This window comes from Carica papaya, chromosome 7 (genome assembly GCF_054855325.1).
Source record: "Carica papaya isolate Zhongbai chromosome 7, ASM5485532v1, whole genome shotgun sequence".
In the NCBI taxonomy this organism is placed as follows: domain Eukaryota; kingdom Viridiplantae; phylum Streptophyta; class Magnoliopsida; order Brassicales; family Caricaceae; genus Carica; species Carica papaya.
In genome coordinates this window covers 7394490-7421730 of record NC_142315.1, presented here as the reverse complement: position 1 = coordinate 7421730, position 27241 = coordinate 7394490, and the positions used below count along the sequence as shown (strand labels likewise).

The 27241-nt window shown below is 32.5% G+C and overlaps 2 protein-coding genes and 1 long non-coding RNA gene across 3 annotated transcripts; 1 reads left to right on the top strand and 2 right to left on the bottom strand.

The window, feature by feature from the left end:
• Positions 1 to 2776: 2776 nt before the first annotated feature.
• On the bottom strand, positions 2777 to 5481 carry LOC148252925 (IAA-amino acid hydrolase ILR1-like 1). Its single transcript, XM_088207819.1, has 4 exons — positions 5464 to 5481; positions 5168 to 5362; positions 3857 to 4171; positions 2777 to 2992 (listed from the first exon to the last, which is right to left on the bottom strand). The coding sequence occupies exons 1-4, from the start codon at positions 5479 to 5481 to the stop codon at positions 2777 to 2779; spliced, it is 744 nt and encodes a 247-aa protein (XP_088063945.1).
• A 7017-nt stretch (positions 5482 to 12498) lies between these two features.
• On the top strand, positions 12499 to 16640 carry LOC110812452 (vacuolar protein sorting-associated protein 32 homolog 2-like). Its single transcript, XM_088207956.1, has 7 exons — positions 12499 to 12639; positions 12791 to 12895; positions 13414 to 13513; positions 14720 to 14805; positions 14920 to 15011; positions 15277 to 15391; positions 16243 to 16640. The coding sequence occupies exons 2-7, from the start codon at positions 12824 to 12826 to the stop codon at positions 16432 to 16434; spliced, it is 657 nt and encodes a 218-aa protein (XP_088064082.1). The 5' UTR covers positions 12499 to 12639; positions 12791 to 12823; the 3' UTR covers positions 16435 to 16640.
• A 3197-nt stretch (positions 16641 to 19837) lies between these two features.
• Positions 19838 to 21280, bottom strand: LOC148252924 (uncharacterized). Its single transcript, XR_015813393.1, has 2 exons — positions 20946 to 21280; positions 19838 to 20780 (listed from the first exon to the last, which is right to left on the bottom strand). It is a non-coding gene; the product is annotated as an uncharacterized LOC148252924 (long non-coding RNA).
• Between the last annotated feature and the right edge of the window lie 5961 nt (positions 21281 to 27241).

Below are 27241 nucleotides of genomic sequence, written 5' to 3'. Positions count from 1 at the left end.
TTTTTGGCCAGAAATTCTTTAAATTTCTGAATCTCCTCAAGGTGATCTCCTATAAGAATAATATCATCAACGTATATAATCAAAATAACTTTCTCACATGAGACGCAGTGTTTGACAAACAGTGTATGATCGAATTGACATTGTTCATATCCTCATATTTTACAGCTCTTGTGAATTTATCAAACCATGCCCTTGGAGATTGTTTTAGGCTATAGAATGATTTCTTCAGTTTATACACTTTCTGAGGATTGTCTGTTAGTTCAAACTCTGATGGTATATCCATATACACTTCTTCTTCCAAATCGTCATTAAGAAATGCATTCTTTGCATCTAGTTGATAAAGTGACCAGTCAAGATTAGATACAAGTGAGAGAAGTACTCGAATAATATTGTGCTTGGCAACTGGTGTAAACGTCTCCAGATAGTCTACACCATATGATTGAGTATAGCCTTTAGCTACCAGGCAGGCCTTAAACCGATTCACACTCCCATCTGGGTTTTATTTGGTTGTAAAGACTTATTTGCACCCCACTTGACGCTTTCTTGGAGGTAGATCAATTAGCTTCCATGTCTCATTCTTTTCAAGTACCTCGATCTCATCTAAGATAGCTATCTTCCATTTTGAAATTTTTAAAGCCTCATGTATTATTCTGGGCTCTGGTGAGTTGTTGTCTATCCTCCACACAAAAACATGATGTTTCGAGGATAATTTGTCCAATGAAACATAATTCTGTATAGAATGTTTAGTGCATGTCCGGGTATCCTTCCTCAAAGTAATAGGAATATCATAATCAAAAGTTGGTACAAAGATTACATTACTTGGATCAAGAGTAGATTCATGGCAGTACTTGGATGATTCAGGTATTTTTTCTTTATTTCTTCTCGTATAGACATGTAACTCACTCGTTGCAGGTAATATGTTTTCTGTAACTGGTTTTGTTCAGGTTTCTTTTGTGAGGTTTCAGATTCAGGTTCCAAGGAAGGTTTGTCTAGTGGTGGATTTTGTCGGTACAGAAGAGGTACACTTACATCCCACAACTGATATTTCTGAGTGAATGTCTCTTCTTGAATATCAGTAGTGGGATAAAATGATTGGTTCTTAAAAAATGTGATATCCATTATATTATAAAAACATCGGGATTCCGAAACTAGACATTTGTATTCTTTTTTATTAGTAGAGTACCAAACAAAAATATATTTTATTTCTCTTAGGTCTAATTTTGCACGAATATGTTTATGAACATGGACATATGCTGAACAACCAAAGATTTTAAGTGGTAAAGTTTTAATATGTATGAATTGGGAAAGCATTTGAGAGGATAGTGTAGTATGATTGAAACTGTAAAATACGGAAGGACATCCAATTAATCAAATAGGTAACTAAAATAACAGCCTCTCCCCAAAGAAATTTTGAGACATAAGTGGTGAACATGAATGATCTACCAACCTCAACGATATGTCTATTTTTCCTTTCGGCTATGCTATTTTGTTGTGGAGTATGAACGCAAGAGCTTTGATGAATAATGTCATGTTCAATAAAATATTTTTCAATGGTAGTTTTAAAATATTCACAAGCATTGTTGAATTTCAACACTTGGATGGTAGCATGAAATTGGGTTTAAATCATTATATGGAATTTTTTATATAGAGATCCCACTTCAGATTTTTCTTTCATGAGAAATATCCAGGTGATTCTTGTATAATCATCAATAAAAGATACAAACCACCTAGTTACGGAAATGTTGGAAACCCTGGAAGAGCCTTATACATCACTGTGAATTAATGCAAATGGTTTTGAGGGTTTGTATGGCAAAATAAGAAATGAACTTCAAGTATGTTTAGAAAATTGACATACTTTACACTGTAATGAAACTAGATCTTTTTTTTAAAATAGTAATGGGAACATCTTTTTCAAGTACATAAAATTTGAATGTCATAATCTATAGTGCCACAATATAATATCATGATCATTTTTTGCAGAAATAAAAACAGAGTTTGCACATACTGCAATGTGAGCTTGTCTTTTAAAAGTATTGACTTGAAGCAAAATATAATCCTGAACTCATCATAACACTGCTAATCGTCATCCCCGAATCTAAATCCTGAAAATTATACGTATTAGAAAAAAATTTTGCAGCATAATTCAAATCTTCAGATAACTTGCTGACTGATAATAGATTACAGTCCAAATTTGGAACATGGAGAACTGAACAGAAAGTCAAATTTGGAGACAAATTTACAGAACCCATTCCAACCACTTTTGAGAGAGAACTATCGACAATTCTGATTGAAAAATTTTCTTTACATCTTTTGTAATTTTGAAACATTAAGGCATCTCCACTTATATAGTCAAATGCTCTAAAGTCTACCACCCACACCTGCCTTTTTTCTGAAAAAACAAACAAATCAAGAATATTACTTTTGTGTGCCACAGAGGCACTAATCGGGTAAGATCTTTTAGACAGACTACGTTGGAGAGCTTCCAACTACTTAGGGGTAAATGGGTCCTTTTCCACTGCATTAGAGGGCATTTCCTCAACAACAACGTGATTCCTTTGATGCTTGTTGGAGCTCTCTGCCTTCGACGTCTTCCACTCACTCGAAGATGGTTTTCAGTCTCTTGCTTTACCATGAAGTTTTCAGCAACGATCCTGAGTGTGCCCTAGCTTCCGACAGTGATCGCACCAAGGCTTTGTCTTCTTCGTTCGACTATCAACAGTTCAGGTTGTGAGTGCTAAAGCATTTTCAGTCGGGTGAGTTTGGTCAATCTCTCCCATCATGACCTTCTGACGGCTCTCCTTGCGTCGAACCTCAGAAAAACTTTCTGAAGGCTCGTCAATGGCTTGGTGCTCAGTACGTGTCCCCGAATCTCATCGAGATTCTTATTCAGCCCTAGCAAAAATTTAAAAACTCGCTTTTCTTCAACGAAATCTTTGAAGCTTTTCGCGTCCTTAGGACAGCTCCAACGACACTCCTCAAAGACATTCATCTGCTGCCAATTACGGGTTAGGAGATTGTAATATTGAGTGACGCTCAACTCACCTTACCGAAGGTCATAGAGTGTCAATTTAATTTTGAAAATAGCTGAGGTGTTCTCCTTATTAGAGTATAATTCCTGAACTACCTTCTAGATTTCGTGGGCAGTTTCGTAGAGAAGGAAATTCTCTCTGATTTTAGGAGTCATCAAGGTGATAAGTCAGGAGATGACCATGTTGTCTTCAATCTCCCATGAGTCAGACGCAAGAGGAGGCACGAGCTCGTCAGTGAAGTGCCCATGACGCCCTTTTATGCGGATGAATAAGCGCACAAACGATGATCATTGAAGGTAATTGCTGCCGTCGAGTTTGTGTTCTGTGATACAGGACCATGACATCTCACTCACAACTCTGGTGGTTACTGTGTGGTGATAGGAACCAAAGAAAACCTCTGGTGGAGAAGACGGAAGCTTACCCGTGGCCATTGAAGACGTTGGCTCAGCAGTGATCTCTTTTCTTTTGGATCAGGTATGCTCTGATACCATAAAGAATTTAATAGAGAAAATAATGCTTCTGCTTGTCATTTTCATTCATCAAATGTATATATATACAGCCTAAATTCTAACAAACTCCTAACAGAATTATGGGGAGGAAGAAATAACAAAATTTGGTTATTCGTCACCAAATTTGTGACTGCCTCCGTTTATAGCAAAAAATAGAAATTATATAGCTGACAAAACTAATTTATTCCCTTATTTTTCTACTGAAAGACTAGAAAAGAAGAAAGAAACAAAAAGTTGAAAAAGAAAGAGAAGAAAACTGGATATACATCTCATTCAAGCAGATATTCTAATTTGTGCTAATGTTTACAGGGACAGCACCTGAGAATCCAGGGGATCAGCCTCACGTGAAACAAGATGTTGTAAAGTAACAATCACATTTGAAGCTGCTAAAATAGAGTCTATAGCGTGCTGGGGAAGTGCTGTATGACCACATTTTCCACTTATCACTGTCTCAAAGAAACCGCTTTCAGCAAGTATCAAGCCAGGTCTGGTGGGGACTATGCCCGATGGAAATGCAGAAAAGACGTAAATACCAAAGATTGCATCAACATTATTCAATACTCCTTCATCTATCATTTTCTTCGCTCCCCCAAATCCTTCTTCAACAGGTTGAAGAACAAGCACTACTGTTCCCTATCATAACAAAAAACATAATTACAAAAGTAACTTGTTGTAGAAACATGGATGTTTAGACTTGCAAATATTAAAGTTACCCTAGGAAATTTATGCTCCACCATAATGAACCTCTAAAAACAGGAGGGTAAGAAACGAAAATAAAATTAAGTTACACGTACAATATTCACATTTAATGGAGACATATCTTTAACATATATTTGTATCTCTAATTAAGAGTCATGTTTAGTGTGGAGCTTCCCTCCCCTTACATCTTGCATCAATAGCCAGGTTCTTATGTCTTTGGGATGATTGTATTGAGTTCAGTTACCTTGTAACTTCCCTTTCCACTTTTCTAGTTTGAGTTTCTCAATCGACATGTCAAACTACAAAATTTCAATACGCATGCTCGCTCTGGGGCATCGATAGTTTTAAGGGGCAATGATGCCAGCTCCAATGTTAAGTTTGCATTTATGATTGTTTATTGGTGAAGTTCAAACGTCCAAGATATTAACTCTAGTGCCAAGTCTTACCCCACGAAATCAACCGAGGACGAACATTTCCTATCCCTATACCTGTATAGACATTTGAAGATAATTCTAATATCAGAGAATCAATCTACAGTAGATTACATGTAGTTTCTCGATAGAATTATGAACTAAAATGATTTCATCTGTATTCTATATGACTGTTGAATCATAATCACTACAAATATGCAACCAATCGATCATTTTACAGGTATATACCAGCTAAGTCAGATGATACAGCAATTTAACAGTGTAAAAATATTTGAAACTGAATATTATTCCTACCCAGTACATTCTGGGTTTTCATCATTCGTGGCTCCATGAATAAGAAAAATGAAAAGAAAAGCAATTTCTTCTTTTTTTTTCTCCCTAAACTGTTCAATAACTCACAATTAAAATCGGTAACATAACAGCAACCAGTGACTTTATATGAATGAAAAAGAAAGGAAAGAACCTAAATTTGTTGAATATTTTCCTTAAGTATCTTTGCAGCACCAAGAAGCATGGCAACATGAGCATCATGGCCAATAGCAACTGGGTCTTTGTGAGGGATTCCCAACTGATCAAGCTCGGTTCTGATAAGCTTACTGGTTTTTTCAAATTCCTGGAAACCAAGCTCTGGGTTTTCATGTATTTTCCTTCTAATACTAACCATCTGATCCTGAATCTCTGGTTTCTTGGCAAACTTAAACAATTTGATCAGAATTTAAGCCATTCACCATTGAAAGCAGATTCTGCAGCAATGGATGAGGGCATAAACAAGTGAAAAGTGAAAATCAATAATACCCATTTGTGGACAACCATGAGCATGGAAGTGTTTGAATTAGGGGATTGTTGGAACATGAAGCAAGTAGGGAAATTTATGGTTTGGATGGGGTAATAGAAGCTTGAAGATGACAATGGAACGACATGCAAAAACGAAGAAAAGCAAATGGCATCGTCAACATTGCATCATCCGATATTTCTAATAATTTTATACTCTTTTTTTAAAAAAATAATTTAAATAATTCAAAAATATGATAAAATAATTAATTTCCATTACTTTATTTAAAATGTAAACTACTTGATTAAACTCTTTATATTATAATTTTACTTACTTTTCAGTAAACTCTTTAATCAAGCTTATTATATAAATTTAATTAATTTCATTAATTAAAATTTAATATTCATATAATCATATTAAATAAAACATCTCATTATTCACTCTTACTAAAACTTATATTACATTATCATAATATAGACAAATAAATTTTATCATAGTCCTTAAAAATACCAACTATCTTCTCAAGAAAAAAAAAATCCTTTCATCATTAGTTTTTATGCAGATATTTTCTTTCTATCTCTCATGTCTAGACAATACAAACTTTTTTTTGTTTAGTAAATCCAGCAATATTTAAATTAATCCTGTTAAAATAAACTCATTCATCTTTTATTACCATGACGTCGTCAACATTGCTGATATTGCAGCGGACCTCCAAGAATCATATGAATTCTGCCTTGTCGAAAGGTTTTTGATAGAAGTGGTCGTTAAATTTGAACTCATGCAAAACACACTAGCTGATGTATGGCAGTGGCTAATTGGAGTGAATATCTAGGATTTGAGTTTTGGGTGCTACCTATTTCACTTCTTCTACGAGGTGGACATCCAACAAATAATCAATGAGGGACCATGGACATTCAATAACCATCTACTGGCCATCCATCGCCTCTGAAATGGAAAGAACCCCCTCACAGTGGAAATAAATGACTGTCACTTCTGGATTCAAGTTCATGCACTTCTAGCGAGCTGTGTGTCGAAAATTATGGCCAGACAATTCAAGAGTTTTCTCGGTAAATACATTGATTATGATTTAAAATAGGTCAATACAAGTGAATGTGATTGCATGCTGATCCGGGTTGTGGTGGACATGCATAAGTTGTTGTTTCGAATGAAGAAGTTAAACATGTACAATGGACAATCAACTTATGCAACTTTCAAGTATGAGCGACTCCCACTTTTCTGCTACCTACGTGGCTGGCTAGGGCATTTTGAAAACTCTTGTAAGCTACTAATCCATCAAGGCTCGAAATAAGTGCAACCAGAATGGGACAACTCCATCAGAGCTCAGCCACGCCGAAGAAACTTACCGGTAAGTAAATGGGTTTGGGATGATACTGCCATATTACTCCCCAAATCATTCACGATATCTACGGGATACGAAAAGGGTAAGGAAGGAAAGCTAGAATCCTATGTGATATTTGCCTTCCTTGATCATGCGGGATCACGTCAATTAGAAATGAATAAGAAGATGAGAGGGATATTGCGGATATGGAACAAGACGCCTTATTGGGCCGTAATAAAGTGGAAGCATTGGGCTTGCAACAAGAGAGAACTCAGGCCTCGATAGCAGAAGAATAATAGTCTGGCCGAGGAAAAGGGTAAAAACAACAGCGTTCCATGCCAACCTGTGAACAGAATCCTAATATAGCTGACTCTGTGAACCATCAGCTACCAACTGAAAACAAGCACTAAAATGAGAGATTTGCGGGACCTGACCTCCAGGCTCATCGAAAGCCATGAAAATCTTAAGCTGAAACTACTAAGGGCTTGACAACCCTCGGATAGTGATAGCTCTCAAGGAGCTGATATGTAAATTTAAGTTGGATATTATTTTCATGCTGGAAACCTTGGTAAACAAACAAAAACTTGAACAGTGAAGTTATAACTGGGATTTGAGTCTGTTTTCAGGGTTTTGGCAGTGTTTTGGTCGACGACATGCAACGTTCATATACAATCTTACTCACTAAACCATGTGGATTTAAGGATCAACAGCCAACCGAAAGGGAATGGATACTGACGGGATATTATGGGCACCCAAACAGACACAGAAGGTAGGAAACATGGCAGATTTTGAAACAACTAGCAACAAACAGAAATGCTCCGTAGGCTATTATCAACGACTTTAATGATATAGCTTCTGAGACCGATAAGGATTGGTGTGGGGGCGGGGGGGCATCTCCATTTACTTCACTTATATCACGTTTTCATGATACTTTGGATCATGCTGTTGATAGGGAATCATTTTATCTTATCGCGGGGAAGTGATAACAACATAATTCGAGAAAGAAATGATAAATGCGCAACAAATGATCTCTGGTTAGCTCGCTTTCCTCCAAAGTAAGAAAAGCAACAACTCAGTTTAAATTTTAAAATGCTTGGTTATTAAATCCGGAGGTAACGAATATTGTTACAGATCGCTGGAGAGATGAGAGTGACCCTACCATTATGTCGAAGATAACAAGTTGCGGGTTAGCACGGAAGGAATGGGGACACTCATAAGTCACTCAGTTTGCTAACAGAAAAAATAAAATCTACAATCAGTTATTGGCAACAAGGAGATCTAGAGATAGTAGTAGCCAACAGAAATCTGGGAAGCTGATATGGAGAATATCAAATCCTTGAACAAGAAGACGCCTTTTAGAAACAAAGAGCGAAGAGATTTTGGCTGCAACATAGAGACCATAACTCCAAGTATTTTCATAGACATGCCATACAACCTAAAAGAAACAAATCACCTCATGACCTTGCAGGATGAGAATGAGGAGTGGATACGGGATTTGGCCGCCATGCAAGAGCATATAATCCAAATTTCACATAACTCTTCAAGGCCTCAGATGGGGAATATGAAGACGTGGTCAGTCAAGTGACTAACAAATTCAGAACATAGGCTAATAAGCAACTGGTAGCCCCTCTTAGTGCTGAAGAAATTAAAGTGACGACTTTTCAAATGCATCTCAACAAGTCGCTTGGACCTGATGGGATGAACCCAGCTTTCTTAAGAGATTTTGGAGTGTTATTGGGAGGGAAGTTATATCTTGTTGTTAAAAGGTGTTTGAACAGGGGAACCTCCCTGAGCTGATTAATGACACCAAAATAGTCCTGATACCCAAGAAAGATAACCCCGAAATGATTAAGGATATAAGATCAATCTTTTTATGCAGTGTAATCTATAAGATATTCTCAAAAACACTAACTATCCGGATGAGAATGATTTTGCAGGAACTCATCGAGGATACCCAATCAGCTTTTGTTCTGGGTCAATTGATGATAGATAATGTGTTATTAACATTTGATATTGTACATCGCATGAAAACAGTGAAAAGAAGGAAGAAATGTGATATGGCTGTAAAGATTGACGTAAGTAAGACTTATGCTCGGTGAGATGGGAATATTTGGAAGCTAACCTGTTCAAATTTGGCTTTGAACAGAAATGGGTACACCTGATGATGATGTGTGTAACCTCTATCCAATACACGGTGCAACTCAATGGTGAGGAGATCGGGCCAATCACTCCACACAAGGGTCTTCAGCAAGGCGATCCCCTATCTCTTTATTTATTTTGTGTGTTGAAGGATTATCAGCCCTGTTCCAGAAAGCTGAGGAGGCTTAAAAGATTCACGGCCACCGGATATGCCCCCAAAGTCCTAGAATAACCCCCCTATTATTCACTGACGATTAATTCTTTTTCTTCAAAGTAAACACATAATAATGCTATCAAATTAAACACATGCTCTAATTATATGAGAGGGCATTTGGCCAAGCGATTAACTATCAGAAATCTGGTACCTACTTCAGTTTAAATACTCCCCAAGAACTCGCGACTTTTCTGAACAGCATACTAGGAATGCATAATTGTATCTTAATTTACCATGGGCGGAGTAAATGCAAAATATTTATGTCTCTGAAAGACATACTCAGGAATCAACTAACAATGTGGAACACTAGGTTCCTATCTGAAACAGGGAAGGAGATCCTACTCAAAATAGTGACACAAACGCTCCCGATATTCTGTAAGAGTGTGTTTTATATCCTCTCGCTTCTATGTGATGAACTCCACGGGATGATGAACAGCTTCTGATGGGGTTCGAAGAGGAATTGTGAGAGAAGTATCCATTGGTTGTCATAGGATTCTTTGTGTTGAAGCAAGGACAAAGGCTGGATGGGCTTCCAATACCTACAAAGCTTAAATCTTCCCATGTTTGGTAACCAATGCTGACGGCTACTTAATAACCCGAACTTGTTATTATCACACACCCTAAAAGCAATATATTTTTCAGGTGGCCACTTTTTAACTGCTAGGTTGGGCTCTAACCCGAGTTTCACTTGGAGGAGTTTATTCATGGCTAGGAATTTGTTGAGCAGTGGCTTACGGAGGGTTGTTAGATCAGGCGAGAAAGTGAGAGTATGGAAAGATCTGTGGTTATCTAGGGAATAAGATTTCTATGTTCGAAGTATATATGTGGATGACCTTGAGGATTTGTTAGTCTGTGATATCATGGATGAGGGACGACTACACTAGGATATCGACATGCTTAATGGGTTATTTAGGGAGGAAGAAGCTGCACTTATCCGTTGTATCCCATTAAGTATAAACAGAAGAGAAGACAGACTCATTTAGGCTTTTTCCAAAGATGGTCAATGTACAATTAAATCTGCACATCGTTATTTAAGGGATTTACACTCAAGTCGATCAACTGAACAATATAATGTCTGGAGAATAATTTAAAAAACTAAGGTCTCGCCCAAAGTACAAAACTTTGCTTGGAGATTGTTAAATGATACTCTGCCGGTTAAAGTTCGTTTAAGGACAAAAAATAATTGCACTTGACAGTTCATGCCCACGCTACGGTAAGGAGGAGACCATACAACATCCTTCTTCGAGTGCAAAAAAAACAACTCAATATTGGCAAATTTTTGGTGTTCAATTACAGGTAGTTCAGAGGCATGACCTCGCTGGATGGCTTCTATCCCAGGCTAAGGCGAAATCAAAAGAAGTGTTTGAAGAGATATTGTGCTGTTTAGGGCCTATTCGGTTAGAACACAATGAGCTCGTCCGAAACGGATAAATATTTTGCAGATTGGTCATCAATTTGGATAATGCAAAAATATTTAAAGGAATAGAGACAAGCACGAGAGATCAGGGCCAGGGGTAATATAAATCAAGAACATATGTCAAATGGGTCGGCTCAGTGGTAATCTCCTGCTACTGGCACAAGGAAATGCAATGTGGATGGGGCGATCAATGAGCATATATCTCAGAGGCGAGTTTCAGGGCTATTTTTTGAGACTAAGAAGGAAAAGTACTGAAGGCTTCAACTGGTAGAATATTGGCATATCGATCGCCATATCTTGCTGAGCTAATGGGTTGCAGAAGTGCACTTCAATTTATATCAAAAAACCTCAATGGGCCGAGCATTCTGAAGAAGGATGCTCATAATGTAATGACCGCCATCACATCCCGCTCTACAGACAACTCCAAATACAATTTCATCGGGGAAGACTATAGGAAGATGTTGGCCTTAAGACCGAACACTTTCATAAATTGGATTAGAAGATATGGTAATGTTGTGGTGCATCGTTCTCGCGAATGAAGCTTTTTATTTTTCCAGTTTGCATGTATGGGAGAAGTTGCCTTCTACTTACGGTGTATTGTTTTAATAATTAATGATAATTGTTGTTTTAAAATAAATAAATAAATAGTTCAAAAATCTGATAAAATAATTAATTTCCATTACTTTATTTAGAATGTAAACTATTTGATTAAACTCTTTAGATTATAATTTTACTTACTTGTTCAATAAACTCTTTAATCAAGCTTATTATATAAACTTAATTAATTTCACTAATTAACCTTTAACATTTATATGATCATATTAAATAAAACATTTCATTATCCACCCCAATAAAAATTATATTACATAATCATAATACAGAAGAATAAATTTACTTTATCACATTTGTTTTAAAATTTACATAATCTTTTTATTATTAAGCAAGAGACCACTCACAAAATTTAATAAGTTTGAATAATTGCTAATATTAAGTATTAAAATTACTAATCATTCTAGTAAATCAACAACTGTAAAATCATATGAGTTGAGGATATATCTCCTACATGAGTTTGTATAATAATTTATATATTCAAGCCAATACATTGAATTTTGTTTTTTTAGTGAAAACCTATATAAATATCATGATACCCATTATACAAATATACATAATATATTAATCTTATCTAATTTGATATTGTTCAAGTGATGTTAACTTTTTTTTTTTAATCATAAATTTTTATAAAAAGATGTATTTTAAGTCTCATTATTATAATCTTGTTATAGAATTATTTTATCCTTAACATTTTACTTGTTATTTATATTAAGAGTTAGCAACATTTATGATAAAACCCAATAGTTGCATTTTATTAATAACGTAATTATTAAAATATATAATTATAATAATATATTTTTCATAGATTTATATAATAAATTTGTCAAAACTGTTGTTACTAACATCGATAACTAGCGAAAGTACTATAAGAAAATATATTATACATTGTAAAATATATGCTCATATTAGATAATTTGAAAGTAAAAAATAAATTAAAAAATATATAAATATTTTTATTTTATATTATTGCGTAAATGAATCAAGACAGAATAAATTGTACAAACTTATCACAATGAGTAACGATCAAAACACTTTATTTCTATCAATATCTTTTATAAATTTATTAAAATTAATTAAAATATTTGATTAAGAATATTGTTAAATTTATATATGAGGTTACCTTATGAAAATGCAAAATGTATAACATTAATTGATAAATAGTCCAAAGTTTAGTGGGTTTGGAAAAGAAAAAAGAAAATAGTTTTGACGGGGCACCAAAAATCCATATTTTCCGAATTTAAAAAATCTGTTTAGAATTCGGAATTCCGAACATGAACGCAAAACCGACACCGTTTTTACGCCGATTAGTGCTCGGACGCCTATGAAGTCAATGTTCGCAACAACACCGTGAAGAAAAGAAGGTAGCTTGGGTTCGATTATAAAAGCAACGCGCCTAAGTAAAGACCTCCCTCTTCCTCTACTTTTCACAGATCTTTCTCTGTCTTTTCGATCAATTACCCAATCCATCAACTACGCAGGTTTGTCTTTAATTTATCAGTGATTTTTCTTTCTTCACTTTTTGTTGAAGATCGATTCTTTCAGTTTCTACGACTTCCTGCTTTCCACGGTTGATATTAGAAATGAGGGTTTTCTTGTAATTCTTTTAATCGTTGATGTTTCTTGTCACAGAGAAGATTGGAGTTTAATTACATATAATCAATCATGTTGAATAGACTATTTGGGAAACCTAAACAGGAGTCAAATGCCCTCGCCACGTTAGACAAGTTAAACGAGGTATGATGACCGATTCCTTTGCTTCTCATTTAATTTCTCGTTTGAATTTGGCTATTTGGTGAATTAGAATATTGTAACATTACTTTTCAAGTATTCTATGCGGTCGGTTTTGATGATCTGCGATTGCTTCATGTTGTATGTATGTATCTGTATTCAAATTAGGCTCCGTGGTAGCTGCTACTTAGTTTTTCTTTCTTTTTCCTTTTTGGTATCCATTGAACTCTAGTCAAATTTTTTCTAATTGATTGAAATGTTAATCGTAGGTGTTCCAAATAAATGCAATTATTTGCTTTTCTCTTGTATGATTTTTTAAGTTGGTCTAGTGCTCTTTCTGTTTTGCGTTTGGTCCAACTCTGCTAGAGTTATAACGCAACTTTACGATTTTGATACTGCTTCAACGTTCTATTTCCTTGTGATTTTGATACTGCTCCAACATTCTATTTCTGTTCTCATTCTGTTTTCATCTCTCTTTTGTAAAAATTTGGTTAACTAAGTCCATTGTCTTTTGCATTCTGCAGACCCTCGAAATGCTAGAGAAAAAGGAAAAAGTACTCCTGAAAAAAGCAGCAGCAGAGGTTGAAAAGGCTAAAGAATTCTCAAGAACAAAAAATAAAAGGGGTACTAATGTATAGAGATTGTTTAAAGTATTTCAGTCCTTTCTTTATGTTAGTGGTTTTCTTTAATGCTGTATATTCAAGATATTCAATTAATCCTTGCGCTTATTATTGTATATGGATAAATAGGAGTTACCTCCATAAAGAAAGAAGAAAAATAGAAGTACAGAAATATATTGAAATGGGGCGCCAAGAGGGTCCCAACCCATATACAAAAGGAGTTACAAGTCAATTAATATATTTACAATTAACCCCAAATCATCAAAATGGTTAATGTTATGTTCAAGCGCAATAGAACCAAAAATATGAAACCATTTGTTCAAAATGTTGCCAAAAGTGTCTTCCTTTCCTTCAAAAGCTTTGTTGTTCCTTTCATTCCAAACTACCCAGAAGATAGTAAGAGGGATGAGTCTGAATTTTTTGTTCTTTCTGCTTAACATTTCCCAAGCTAGCAATTCTTCTTTAACAGTACCAGCCATGACCCAACAGATTCCAAGGAGACCATAGACCATAGAACATAATGAATAAGTGTTAAGGCACCAAAGCAAAAGATGGTTACAGGTTTCGGAATTGTTCTTGCACAAAAAGCATCTGTTGGTAGATTACTGCCTCTTTTCATGAGATTCTCAATGGTTAGGATATGATTTTTGGAAGCTTCCCAAGCAAAGAAGGAGATTCTTGGTGGTGCGCTAGCCTTCCAAATCATTTTTGCAGGGAAAACCGGTTTGTTCTGTCTGTTAAGGCCAGCAATATAATTATAGAAGAAGCAGCCACTAGAAGAGCCACTGTTTTCTAAAGACCAAATCAGTTTGTCTTCGTTGTTGCTAATTCAGATAGTTTCCAGTAATGGCAGTAGATTTTCAAATTCCTCTAATTCCCAGTCATTTAAATTCCTGTAAAGCACGATTTTTCAGACCCTACCAATGCTGTTATCAAAAGCTTGCTCAATGCACAATGCTTATAAATTAACATGCTATTTCTTTTCCTTTACCCTCAACCCCCCACCCCTCAAAAAAAGAAGATTCTGGTCATAGACTTGGTAAATGATTCATTAATTCTTGCATCTTTATCCAGCATTTGAAAATTAGAAAATTGTTTTCAAGTTCTAAAGAAATCTACCAGGGAAGGCTGCTTAATAGCTCTATGCTGTTAATAGTCCTTATCAGATATTTTGTTTTTTCACTTATACTTGCTTATTATGATTTTGCAGCGGCTATACAATGTTTGAAGAGGAAGAGGCTTTACGAACAACAAATTGAACAGCTTGGAAATTTTCAGCTGCGAATTCATGATCAAGTAAGTTTGATATTTACATATACAAATGGTTTTATCACGAAAAAGAAAGAAGAAAGTGTTCTGTAGCTTTTGCTGGTTTTTCTGTCGTAATTAACCATGTATCTGCATTCACAGATGATAATGCTAGAAGGTGCCAAAGCAACTACAGAAACTGTGGATGCATTGAGAACTGGAGCAGCTGCAATGAAGGCAATGCAGAAAGCAACGTATGTGTTAGTTTTATTTGTTGGTAAATATACTTTATTGGGTTTTCACATATGCTTCCATAATGTTAGTCTAGGCAAGTTGTTGTGGAAGGGACTTGGCTGGTTGGTAAATATACTTTATTGGGTTTTCACATATGCTTCCATAATGTTAGTCTAGGCAAGTTGTTGTGGAAGGGACTTGGCTGGATTCAATTTGTTGCTACATTCTTTATTACTAATGGCAATCTTTCCTTGCTGATGCTGGTTAAACTTGTTTCATTCACAGGAACATCGATGATGTTGACAAGACTATGGATGAGATAAATGAGCAGACTGAGAACATGAAACAGATCCAGGAAGCTTTATCAACTCCCATTGGAGCTGCAGCTGATTTTGATGAGGTATTAATTTTAGTTTTCTGGTATACATATAATTCTGGGACTTGGTTGGCTGATTGATGTCTTAATAATGAGGTACCTCGGCTGTAGTGATTGTTATAGTTGTTGGTTCACCATGAACTCACATAGTAGACATTCAGTAGAGTTACTATTACTTTTCGTGGAAGTGGTATGACTTTCTATTGCTTAAAAACAAGTAACATCCAATTAGTATTTCGGGTTCAGGCGTACTCGAATTTCCTTGCTCAAGTTTGTTCCAGTTTCAATGTGGAAATACCAAATTTTATTTAGGGTTGCGACAATTTACCTATAGCTATATGAATTTTTGGTATAATCTTGAATATAGTATTTTATAATTAATTAAGTGGGAGATAGAAATAGATGGCATCTTTAGCAATCTAGGTAACTTGCAAGCTTGGTGAAGGGGGGGAATGAAGAAGGAAAAAGAGGCCATTCATCCATGAACACGAATAAATAGATAAGAGGAAGACTAGTGTATCAGAGAGAATTATTGCTCAATATAAAAAAAAGGATCTTCTGAAATAGTTCAGTTCAATTTTTCTGCCATATATCAGTCAGCCATTACCCCTGGTTGCTACGAATGGTGTAGCTTGAATATAGACGAGTCGCTAAGTTGTGGTAGATAATTAGTCCTTGAATGAGACACTGCACAACGATTAAACTACAGCCTTATTTCATTTATGTTATATATGATCAACTTACTCTAATTCAATGCTGCCAGATGACTGCCAAGTATAGTTTTTAGAAGATTGCAAGAAGACTTGTTCTTGTATTTTGTTTAATAATGCTTTCTTTAATTATGTAGTTGTTAATCTAAAAGATCTCAATTTCAGGATGAGTTAGAAGCAGAGCTTGAAGAACTTGAAGGTGCTGAGTTGGAAGAACAGCTTCTTCAGCCAGCAACAACCACCCCTGTGGCTCCAGTCCAGGTGCCTGCAGGAAGGCAACAAGTGCGACCTGCACCTCAAAAGCGAACTGCTGAGGAGGATGAACTGGCAGCCTTGCAGGCTGAAATGGCACTTTAAGTGCTGCATTTTAGTTTGATTCAAGCATCTACACTGGCGTGAAGGCAGAGACGATGTATATAGAGATTGCATCAATTAAACAAAGCCTCCCTATTTGTACTATGCGTTCGGAACTGTAATTGAGTGCTACTCCTTTCGTCCGACACTTTTTGATGTTGTCGTAATTTGGCTTAGATAATTAAATTTCTGTGTTCATTTTAATTTAATATATATCTTGAAAGTTTCGGGTAGAACATCAGTGTCTTAATATTGGAATGGAAGTGTTCTTTTTATCTTTCGCATACATTTTAAAAATATATTATCTTGGTTTATATCATTCATTCCAAATACCTTTAATCTTCAACAGTTCTTTTTTTTTTTTGTGTTATGAGCAATCTTTCTACTTTCACTGTCATATTAGACCCAGAATCAATATGATGAATATATATGTAAATGAGGTTGAATCAAATTTTCCTTTTGAGAAATTAATACACCATCCTTGGCTAGAGGAGGAGAGCTCTCTTTATGGCCTCAAAATTTGCAATGACACCTGTGTTGTTGGCGTGGGAGAAGGAGAAGATGAACAGAGACGAAGACAAAGTTTGTCTTTGCCATTTATTTTTAAATGGAATTAGACTTTTGAAATAGAATTAAAAGATTGTAATGAAAAATAATGCTTAGCACTAAAATAAAACATTGGTGTTAAAAGTAGAAGCAGAAAATCAGTAATTTACTTGAAAATAAAAAAAAAATTGTTATTGCAGAGCTCTTCTTTTTCCTTAAATCTGTGTTGTCATTATTTCTATTTTTCAAATAAAATACATTAATTATCTTTATGAAATTTAATATTCAAGTTTGATAGCTGCCAAACTTCATTAAAAACAAAGCAAGGACCAAATAATAAAAAGAATTTATGTTAGTCTAAAATATATTAATGACTGGACTCTTTTTAGTATGTAATCCATAAATCCATACATAATTATTTCTTATCTTTATTTTTAATTTCGAATTTAATCCGAAGAATTGACCAATTAATACTAGTTGTTCCCTTTGGTTCATACTTTGAATATTAGCATTAATTGCGTGTTATGAATCAAACCCTTATGATTCAAACCATGATATTATTTACAAATTGAATTTAATATTTTTCTATTGTATTTCCAATTTTAGATTTTTTTTAATCCTATAAATAAGAAAATTAACCTCGACAACAAAAATCATAATACAGCATTACAAATTCTTAGTGATTTGAACATATTTCGATATGGAGAAGATTTCTTGCAAGATAGCGGTTCTCGTGGCTTTTCTTATGATTTCTTCGTGTAAGTCTCGATCTTCATCTAAAATTTAGAATAACAAGTTTTTTTTTTTTTAATTTATATTTCTAGATACATGAATATATTAGTATGATAAGTGTATATAACTTAAATTATATAATTAGCTAATAAATAATAATCTCGTTTTACAAACAGGTGTTATCAGCATCGAAGGAGTTTGTTCAAATGATAATGATTGTCAACCTTATGCTTGCCCGAGCGGTCACATTCATTGTGTCGATAATACATGCAGATGCGTTATTGATGCTGCTTCAGTTACTGCAAATTTGAATAATGAAGAAAAAGGTGGTCATATGTACCGCGAAGAGAAATTTGACTAAACTTTTTAATGTATTCATTATGTTTATCGATGATATACACAGATAATAATTTACTATAATAAAATTATTTTCTACTTAAGTCCAATTTCAAGTAATATATTAAATTGCAAAATTATAGTATCGTATAATTTAACTAAAGCCTTCTACATATTATATTCTAGAGTTAATATAGAGTGATAACTAAGTTAAAAAATACGAAATTTATCCTTATATAATCCTTTGTTATGGTAAATTAAAAATTTACCCCAAACATAATCTTATTAATCTAATAAGTTTGTATTAAGAACTTCATATAATTTCATCACGTTTATTTTATTTATCAAACATTTAATTCAATATAATTTAATTTGGAATTTCAAAGACATCTCAAATTGAGATAAACTTTTAAGCTAAATAAAATTATAAATAATATTACTCTTATTAGGATTTACATTCTAACGAGTTTTATGAAAAAAATATATTCAAAATAATTTAATTTAGAACCTTCCTAGATAAGACATGGGTGACCAAGTTATCAAAATTTGAAAATCTAAAAAAGAAGTAAAAAAAAAGAAAAGAATGTCTTAAAATATATACATCCTCTGCAAGTAAAACAAATTCATAATTAGGGGGTTAAGTTAAGAGTAAACCTTTATAAAATATTTGGGAATCATCCTCCACTATTAGGTACCGCAACTTCATTCCTTGTGCCACATACAAGAGCTTGATGTTCAGTGAGTTCAATAGAAGAAGGTGTAGGTACTCTTTGCATATCTACAAACAAGACTTCTCTATATGAGCCTCGACCTTTGACCCCCTTACCCATCCATCCATCCTTACGAATAGAAGCATTTTCCTTGATTTTTATTATGCAGACCGAAGATGGTGTCTGATTTTTAGTTTGAGCTTTAGCTTCTGCATTTGTCTCTTACTTGCTTCTCCATTCCCATACCTAATTCACTCCAGCCACTGGTAGCCTCAGATCATATGTATTCTCCCCCTTCCACAGATTTAAAATAAAGCACTACCTTGGCAAACTTTACTTAAGTCTTTTTCCTTCTCGAACCAGAAGAAAAATAAATTCTATGACCAAATTCTAGTCTCCAAATTACCAGCCAACTTTTAAAAACTCTTCATTATATCAAAATGACTTTGCCCATTGTAGATCTTTTCTATGTGTAATCAACATACCAATGAGAAGGCATTTGATAGCCTATACGCCAAGATATGGGTGGAAGAGAAATATAAGATGTCTTATGTAATAACCCAAAACTCAAAGGAAATGAATTTATATTTTAAATGCAGAAGCGAATAATAATGTTAAGGTTTACATTCCTTACATAATAAATTTAAATGCACAATAGAGTTACGGAATGTTCTTTTTGGGTTGGTTCATAAAAAGACAAACGACAATTAAAAATATATATATATATATCTTGGAGTAACCTCCACTAGCATTTGAAAGGAGTCCGGGAGGTGAACTACTCACAACCCTCTTACTGATCAGGATCTGGATTTTGATCTTCTTGATCTAAAATGGTTAATATAAGGGTGAGATACATTAGCCCAGTAAGAATATCACACTAATCACTCATATAAAAAATCAAAAGTTGGTAAAAATCATAAAACAATTAATGGAGCCCTTGATTTAAGTAAATACATTTAAGTTTAAAACGTTTTATTTCATACTTACCATTACAGAATTTTTTGAAAATAATCTATAAAAATAAATAATTAAGTAACATTTAATTTCGTGCATAAGATCAATAATTCTTCATTTTAACCTACTTATTGGGACATCTGGAGGTCCATAGGGATGTATCTCTACTCGTGGACCTAATATCAAGATTTGACAATTAACTCAGTCGTCTCCATACTCCGTCCGTAATGGGCGCCAAAAACACTATTGTATCGATACCCCGTTCGGTATGAAGGTGAATCATATCTTCCAAAACTTTTTCGATATGGGACTTCTCAGCCCCGTCCGATTAAAGTAATGTTTACGGTAGGATTCTGTATGTACCGGATCCGTCCACCATTTCTCATGATACTAGTAAGCTTTTATTTATATAGATTCTCATCATTCAAACAACCACCAACGCATATTAACATCTCATTTTATATTTACAGATTAATTTAAATGACATTTAAGTAAGCGATATAATTTAATATAACCGAATAATCAAGTAACCAGAATGCCGAATAAACAATGCAGGAGGAACCAAATAACCAAATATTCGAAAAGATCATAAAAACTATTAATATAAATACGCACAATATAATAATAAATAATTTAGGCAGTACAAAAAAATAAACAGGAAATAAGGATAAATATGAACTAACCGATTTCGATATTAATAGTAACCTGTAAATTTTTTTTTTAGGATTTTTTCAAGTTTCACAAAATACCAAATTATCGATTATTAATCCTCAATTTACCATAACAGAGAAATAGGGTAAGGAATCTTTACCCAGATCGGTGTTTCGAAATGTTGTGCTATCTATTACGCCTCCTAACGAGTCTCGAATGTTTTAAATTTTTTTACAGGAATTAAAATACTCGTCACATACCTAAAAATACCCTAAAAACCCAAAATCGGGGTTGAAACTTCTTTCTAGTCAATTTTAAGGTTTCGACACGGTTCTGCTGCCGTGCTCTGGCACCGACTCCATCGCACACGGTGGCGGTTCGCCTCGACCTGGCTAGTTTTGGCCGGTTTGGTACGTACCCCTGCGAAAAAATATGTTAGGGGGTCTCGGGGGGCAATAAATAAAAAAAAAAAATCGAACCTACAGGCGGGCATGGGGGGAGAGGGTCTCCGAGTAAACTGTTTTACTTTTGTAATATTGTATATATTGTCAAAAGTCCGTGCAACATTAAATCAAAAATACGAACCAACAAAGGATAGAACAAAAACTTGAATAGGCGGAGGGAAAAAAATAGAAGAAGGAAGATAAAGTAACGATGATGCTGCCACCACAATAAACTCCTATTCTCAGGGAACGCCACGTGAGAATCTCAACCCTCCCTTTGGGAACATCTCTAACCCTATTAATTTGAAAGTTATTAGAGACTTCACATGTTTTTATTTATATTCAATGAGTAGAACCATTAGACTTAGGATGTAATAATGGTATTTACTTTAAATATACAACATTTTTTATTTGAGCTTTTTATTAAAAGTTTGCTTATTTTTGGGTCTTGATTCATACCCCGAATAAGGCCCAACCTTGTTCGTAGAGGAGGAGAAGAAATTTTTATTGTTTAATAAAATATTACAAATTTTAATAACATTACAGTTTTATTATTTAAAAATTAAAAAAGTAATAAAATTATTTATTGGAATAAAAAATATACAATTTTGTTTCCAAAAAAGAGGAAAATATTTAAGGAAAGTAACTAATATGTGTATTTTTTTAAAAAAAAAAAAAAAAAAAAAGTTTACAAAATAAAAGAATAAGAAAAACCCTCAATAAATAAAAATAAAGACTGAAAAGATGAAATATTTGAGAAGTCTGACAGAATATAATTTCTTTTAAGAGAAAGTTGTTGTGAATTATTAAAAGCCGAACCAATGGTTGAATAAAACCAAAAACACTCCACCTTAAACTGGGGGATTAGTTGAGATACCATGTTGTTTTATGTATGTATATATATATTGGGGAGGGTGGTAAAAGTTAAAAACCCAATTTGCTCGATGAAAACGACGTCGTTTACTCAATTGTAATGACATTAGTTACCTTGTTTGACGGCAACCTTAATTTGCCGGCTAGTAACCCTACAAAATCCATTATTTTTATTTATTCTTCGCATTATTTGTCATTCACATAAAATACACGCCACCCGTTTGTTCCTAAGCTTCTCCCTCGTAATTAAAAAAAAAAAAAAAATGGGCCTATCTATCTCCTTCAATCCTTTTTTTTTTTTTTTTTAAGTCAAGATAAAATTTGATCATGATAGAGATTTTGTCTTGACATTATCAAGATCGTGACATGACCATTTCCTCTAATTCCAAATACACTCCTCAAAAGTCTTGCTTCCATCACAAATTAATACACCCATTATCTCCAAATTATTATATATCTTTCAATCGACATTTACCAACAATACCCTTTTGCTTTGTTACACAACGTGATACAACATTTCACATTTTAGGAACAAAATAAAATACACCTTATTCTTTGAAATCTCCTTTATAGATGCTTGAAATCTTTAACCATCATTTCTGTCTATGTGAAATCTAGTTGGTTAGTATTGATGCACTAGATTATATAAATGTTACGAGAGATTAAAATATCTATTTATAGAAGTAAAGTATAAAAATAACATGTGGTGTTTCAAAAAATTCTCTTCTAATAAACTATCAACCTTCCAATTTAAATATACATATCCCCGTTAAAATATTTAAAAATATAAAATATTAAAACTTTCGCTTGACTACAGCTCAAAATCATTAAATATGTAAAAGTTAGAAACAAAAATTCAGAAGTGAAGGAATTAGGCATCACTCTTTGTATTAATTAGGTGCACTGCCCTTGAGTGTTCAAGCGATAACGTCTAATCTTTTAATATAGTTCGATTTTTTTAATTATATTTGAAGTACTACGTGATAGATTCACATAATTTTAAATCTTCATAATTTTTTTAATTAAAAATATATTATTATTTTTTAATAACAAATCTTATCAATATTATTGTGATTAAAAATTCTAATTGAAATTAAACATGTGTAAAATAAGTGTTTACACCGTGCCAAAAAGATGTTCGTCTCATACAGAGATAACACCTCTAACCTACCAAAATAAACAACTCAAAATAGTGCCTCTTCTTTTTTCAACCAATTAGGCTTATGTCTACTCAGTCCAACTTTTAGTCTCTTACTATAAATTACTTAAGGTGTTTGTTCATCCATCCAAAATTAGACTTCATATAATTGCATAAGTTGTTTGTAATAAAAATTTAATCAAAGATACATATCATATTAATTCGATCCAAATCAAGTTGAATTGAATTCTGTTTAAAATTTTATTAAATTAAAATGTATAAATAATTTGTTATTAATAAAATCAATAATTTATAAATTAAAAAAAAAAGGTAACTATTAAAATGCTCCATTAAATATTAAACCGATGCATAATTAGTTTTATATTACGCTTAAAATTATTTTAAATTTCAATTATATTGTATTGTATTCATAATTATGTTATAACTTATAGCATTTATAATATTATAATTTCTAAGATTCACTAATTTATTTTTAAAAATTAAATTTAATATTTTTTATTTATTTATCTGGATGAAAGACTCTAAAGTAAACTAGATTAAAAATTCAAATCATCTCAAATTCATACCAAATTATGAACACTCCTAACTATAAGACTAAAATAGAAAAAAAAAAATTATTCTAATTAATTTTTAGCTTCTTTATCATTATTCTTAACACTTTTAACCCTCTAAAATCATAATTTAGTACATTAAACTTGTAATGTAATGCAATGTAATTGGCAAATATAATTGATTACATAGTTAAGGGACTATAATTATGGTTATAGCTTATACAACAAGTTTAATTCCATGATTATATAATTAAAAAAAATGACATATAATAAATGGCATATATTATTTGTTTTATAAATTGATGGATTTACTAACAATATATATATATATATATTTTTTTTTTCTCTTCTAAATGTATTTTTAATAATTTTAAATATATATATATATATATATATATATACGAAATGCATGAATAATCCAAGAGCAGTAACAAGAGCAGCGGACAAGTGTAAGGAGACAAAAACAGCAAATCCAAGAGGACCCAACTAAGAATCTAGAAAGCAAAATTATAGAAGCCAAACATGGCACATGGGATTGAGTTAGATTTCTATCAATTTCATGGCCCAGATTTGTTCACGCATTTCTTTCTAAATAATTTTATTAATCTAAATTCAAAATACCAACACCCTACTTCTCCATTTTAATTACTTTGTTCATTATGTGTAACAAGTTCAATTAAATTTTTTAAAAAAATAAAAAATAAAAGCTTGGTATATTCGTTAATAAACGATATAGAAAAATTAATTATAATATAATAAAAAATAATTTTTAAATAAAAATAATGAAAATATGTTCCTATTCTAATTTATAACATACCCATTATTAAGTTAAATAGTAATTAATAAATCAAATTAAATTTTAAATTATAATTTGAGGTTGAATGAATTAGTTATTCATCTAACGCTAATATTTAGCATTTCCACTACATGCTATCTCCTTTAATATTAAGCACAAAAGTTAAGTATATTTATTAGTACAACTTAAGAAATTAATTATTGAAAACTATAATAAGAAGATGATAAGTCTTATAACCTATAAACATCCACTAATTTCATGTTGAAGCATACCTATTGTAATTACAGTATTTATTTTGATGATATCCTAATAAGTTTTGACTTCATCAAGAATGGCAATGAGAAAACTCAATGGCAAAAAGCTAACCTTGTTTGTGCTATGTGCTATTTATTGCTAATAATGTAAATAATAATAATAATAATAAGGTATGGAGGTTTGCGATCTACAAAAAAAAAATACAAGAGAATAAATTTTTCATAGACTAAGATTCATAAGGATAGATCTAATAAGTTTTTTTTTTTTAATCATTAAGTGCATTCTTGAAATATAAAAATTATGCTAAAGAGGATTTTACTTACAAAATTCAAAAGAAATGATATCTCTAAATATATATCAGTGGTTAATTTCTCTAATAAAATATCTCCTCAACTTTTAAAGAGAAAGAGCATATGATAAAATTCTTGTATCGTAGCTATACGATCGCTTATGCATTCCAGGTATATAATGTTACAATTTATATTCTTATTGTTTTTGTATAGATTTGAGGTGAATTTAAATTTTAAAAAAAAAACATTAGACTTCATTATAAAATATTATGGAGTACTTGAAAATGATCAATGATTTTTTAATTATTTTTTAAAATAAATTGATTTAAAAGCAGTCTCTCAAATGCAAATAGAGCTATATTAAAATTATCTCTCATTTGATAGGCAAGAAATAAGATATCTTTATGGTGTTTGGCCTTTATTATATGGGTTCAGAAACTAATAAGAGAATGTAGCAATCTCCAGGTACACCTACACAAAAGAGCTAAGTTAAATATTGGGAAGTGAATAAAATTCAAACTCCCTAAGGCTTTTGGGAGGTAAAGCATATTCCAATTAATGAGGGGTGTATCCATGTAGGTTCCCCATGGGAATACACCACAAAAAGTTCTTAACTGTTTATTTTATCTTAGTTGGGATATGTGTTGGCAATCTAAGCATAGGCATGTAATAGGTCATTTGGGAATTGAATACTGACTGAATCATCATCACCCTACCTGCATAGGAGAGAAAACAATCCTTCTAACCTTGCAACTAAGATTTTAATTTATCCAAGAGGAAAAAGAAAAAGTTGAGTAGATTGTCAATTAAGAAATATAGGAATACCTAAGTGCTTAGCATTTCTTGTGATAAGGGTGAGTTACAAAGAGGTTTGGAACTGATGTTACAACGAGGTAAGAATGTTAGCACTAAAATGAATATGGAATTTAGCAAAATATAAAGATTGCCCTAACCATATACAATACAGTTTGAGAATTTTGAGATATCTCTTTAAATTAGATGCGGTAGTTTGTTTAAAAAGAAGAACATCTTGCATTAAACAAATGTGTAATTGAAGTAGTTTGAAAATTTATTTACAAACCATGTACATATTGCTGGATTTCTACTTAAGATAGCAATATAAAATAGACATCTATACAAAGTATAAAGAAATAAGGGCCATTTGAAGGGGTCTTCTTATGTATATATTTTATTAATTAGTAATTGATAAGTGATAGTATAACAACATTATAAAAATAATTGAACCTCCCAAAAAGAGTAGCATATTAGCTATAAGACTTGAGTGATAATACTCTATTTGGTTTGATTACACGCCCAACTCATCACATTTAACTAGAAACCAAACTTTCTTCCTTTTATTAACTCGCATGGAATGTAAGAATTCTTGTACGATGAGTAAATTATCCTAAGGATATCTATTTTTAATAGAATCATATTGATATAAAGATATAATTCAATTTAAAAAAGATTAAAGCTTGTTTACGAGGATTTTGACAATAATTTTATAATTAACATTGTGAATTGATGTTAGGAATGAACACAATCATGATGGGAGAGAGAAAGGCAATAAAATCAGCCTATTTCAGTCTTTTTTTTTTTTTTTGTTTTTTGTTTAGAGTATATAAGTAATAACATCACCACGAGGATATTTGAGCCATTGCTTTGGTAAGTTTAAATACGGGTAATAGTATTTTGTGTTATTAGAATAATAAGTCTTAAAATAAAAATATCAAGTGTCACGATCTTCCTCTTATATCAAATAAAATATAATTCTTTATTTATAATATAAATCTTGAAGACCAGAGATTTTTTTGAATTAGAATTGAAAGATAACTTCCTTTGAATGATTAAGTTGATGGGGGGGAAAAATTGCTCCATGCACTTGGATTTTATGTTACTTTAGCCGTGACAAAATCTTTAAGAAAGAAAAATCTCATCTTAGTCCTCATCAATTCTAAATTCATCCCAAACCATTCCTTTGATTAAAGAAATTGTATTATTTTATAAACTTCAAAAACTCACAATTTAATTTATAAATAAATTTCTGTTCAATTAATTTTATTTGATAATGAAATATTAAAAGAAATAAATATTTTAATTGAAAATCATTGATACAGTTCTTGGAACTCAACTTTAATGATGTGCGTACGTTGCTTTTTTAAAAGAGAAATTATTAATTTTCTTTTCTTGTGATCTTTATGCTTAAAGAAGTGTAGATGTTATTATGGCTATATATATATATATATATATATAATTTAATCAAACCACCAGCGCCATTTAAGCAACCTTTTGTCTCTTCTACTATGCATATATACATATATACATATATGTGTGTGTGTGTTCTCCATTGTGGAAGACCCTGGTATTATGCCTCAAAATCTTCAACTTTATAAAAAAATATAAACTTAAATTCAGAACAAAATTAGTCTGAAAAAATATAATAAACCAAACCTTGTGTACCCAAATTACACAATAATTAAATCTTAATTTGATTAAACTTAAATTTGAATTACA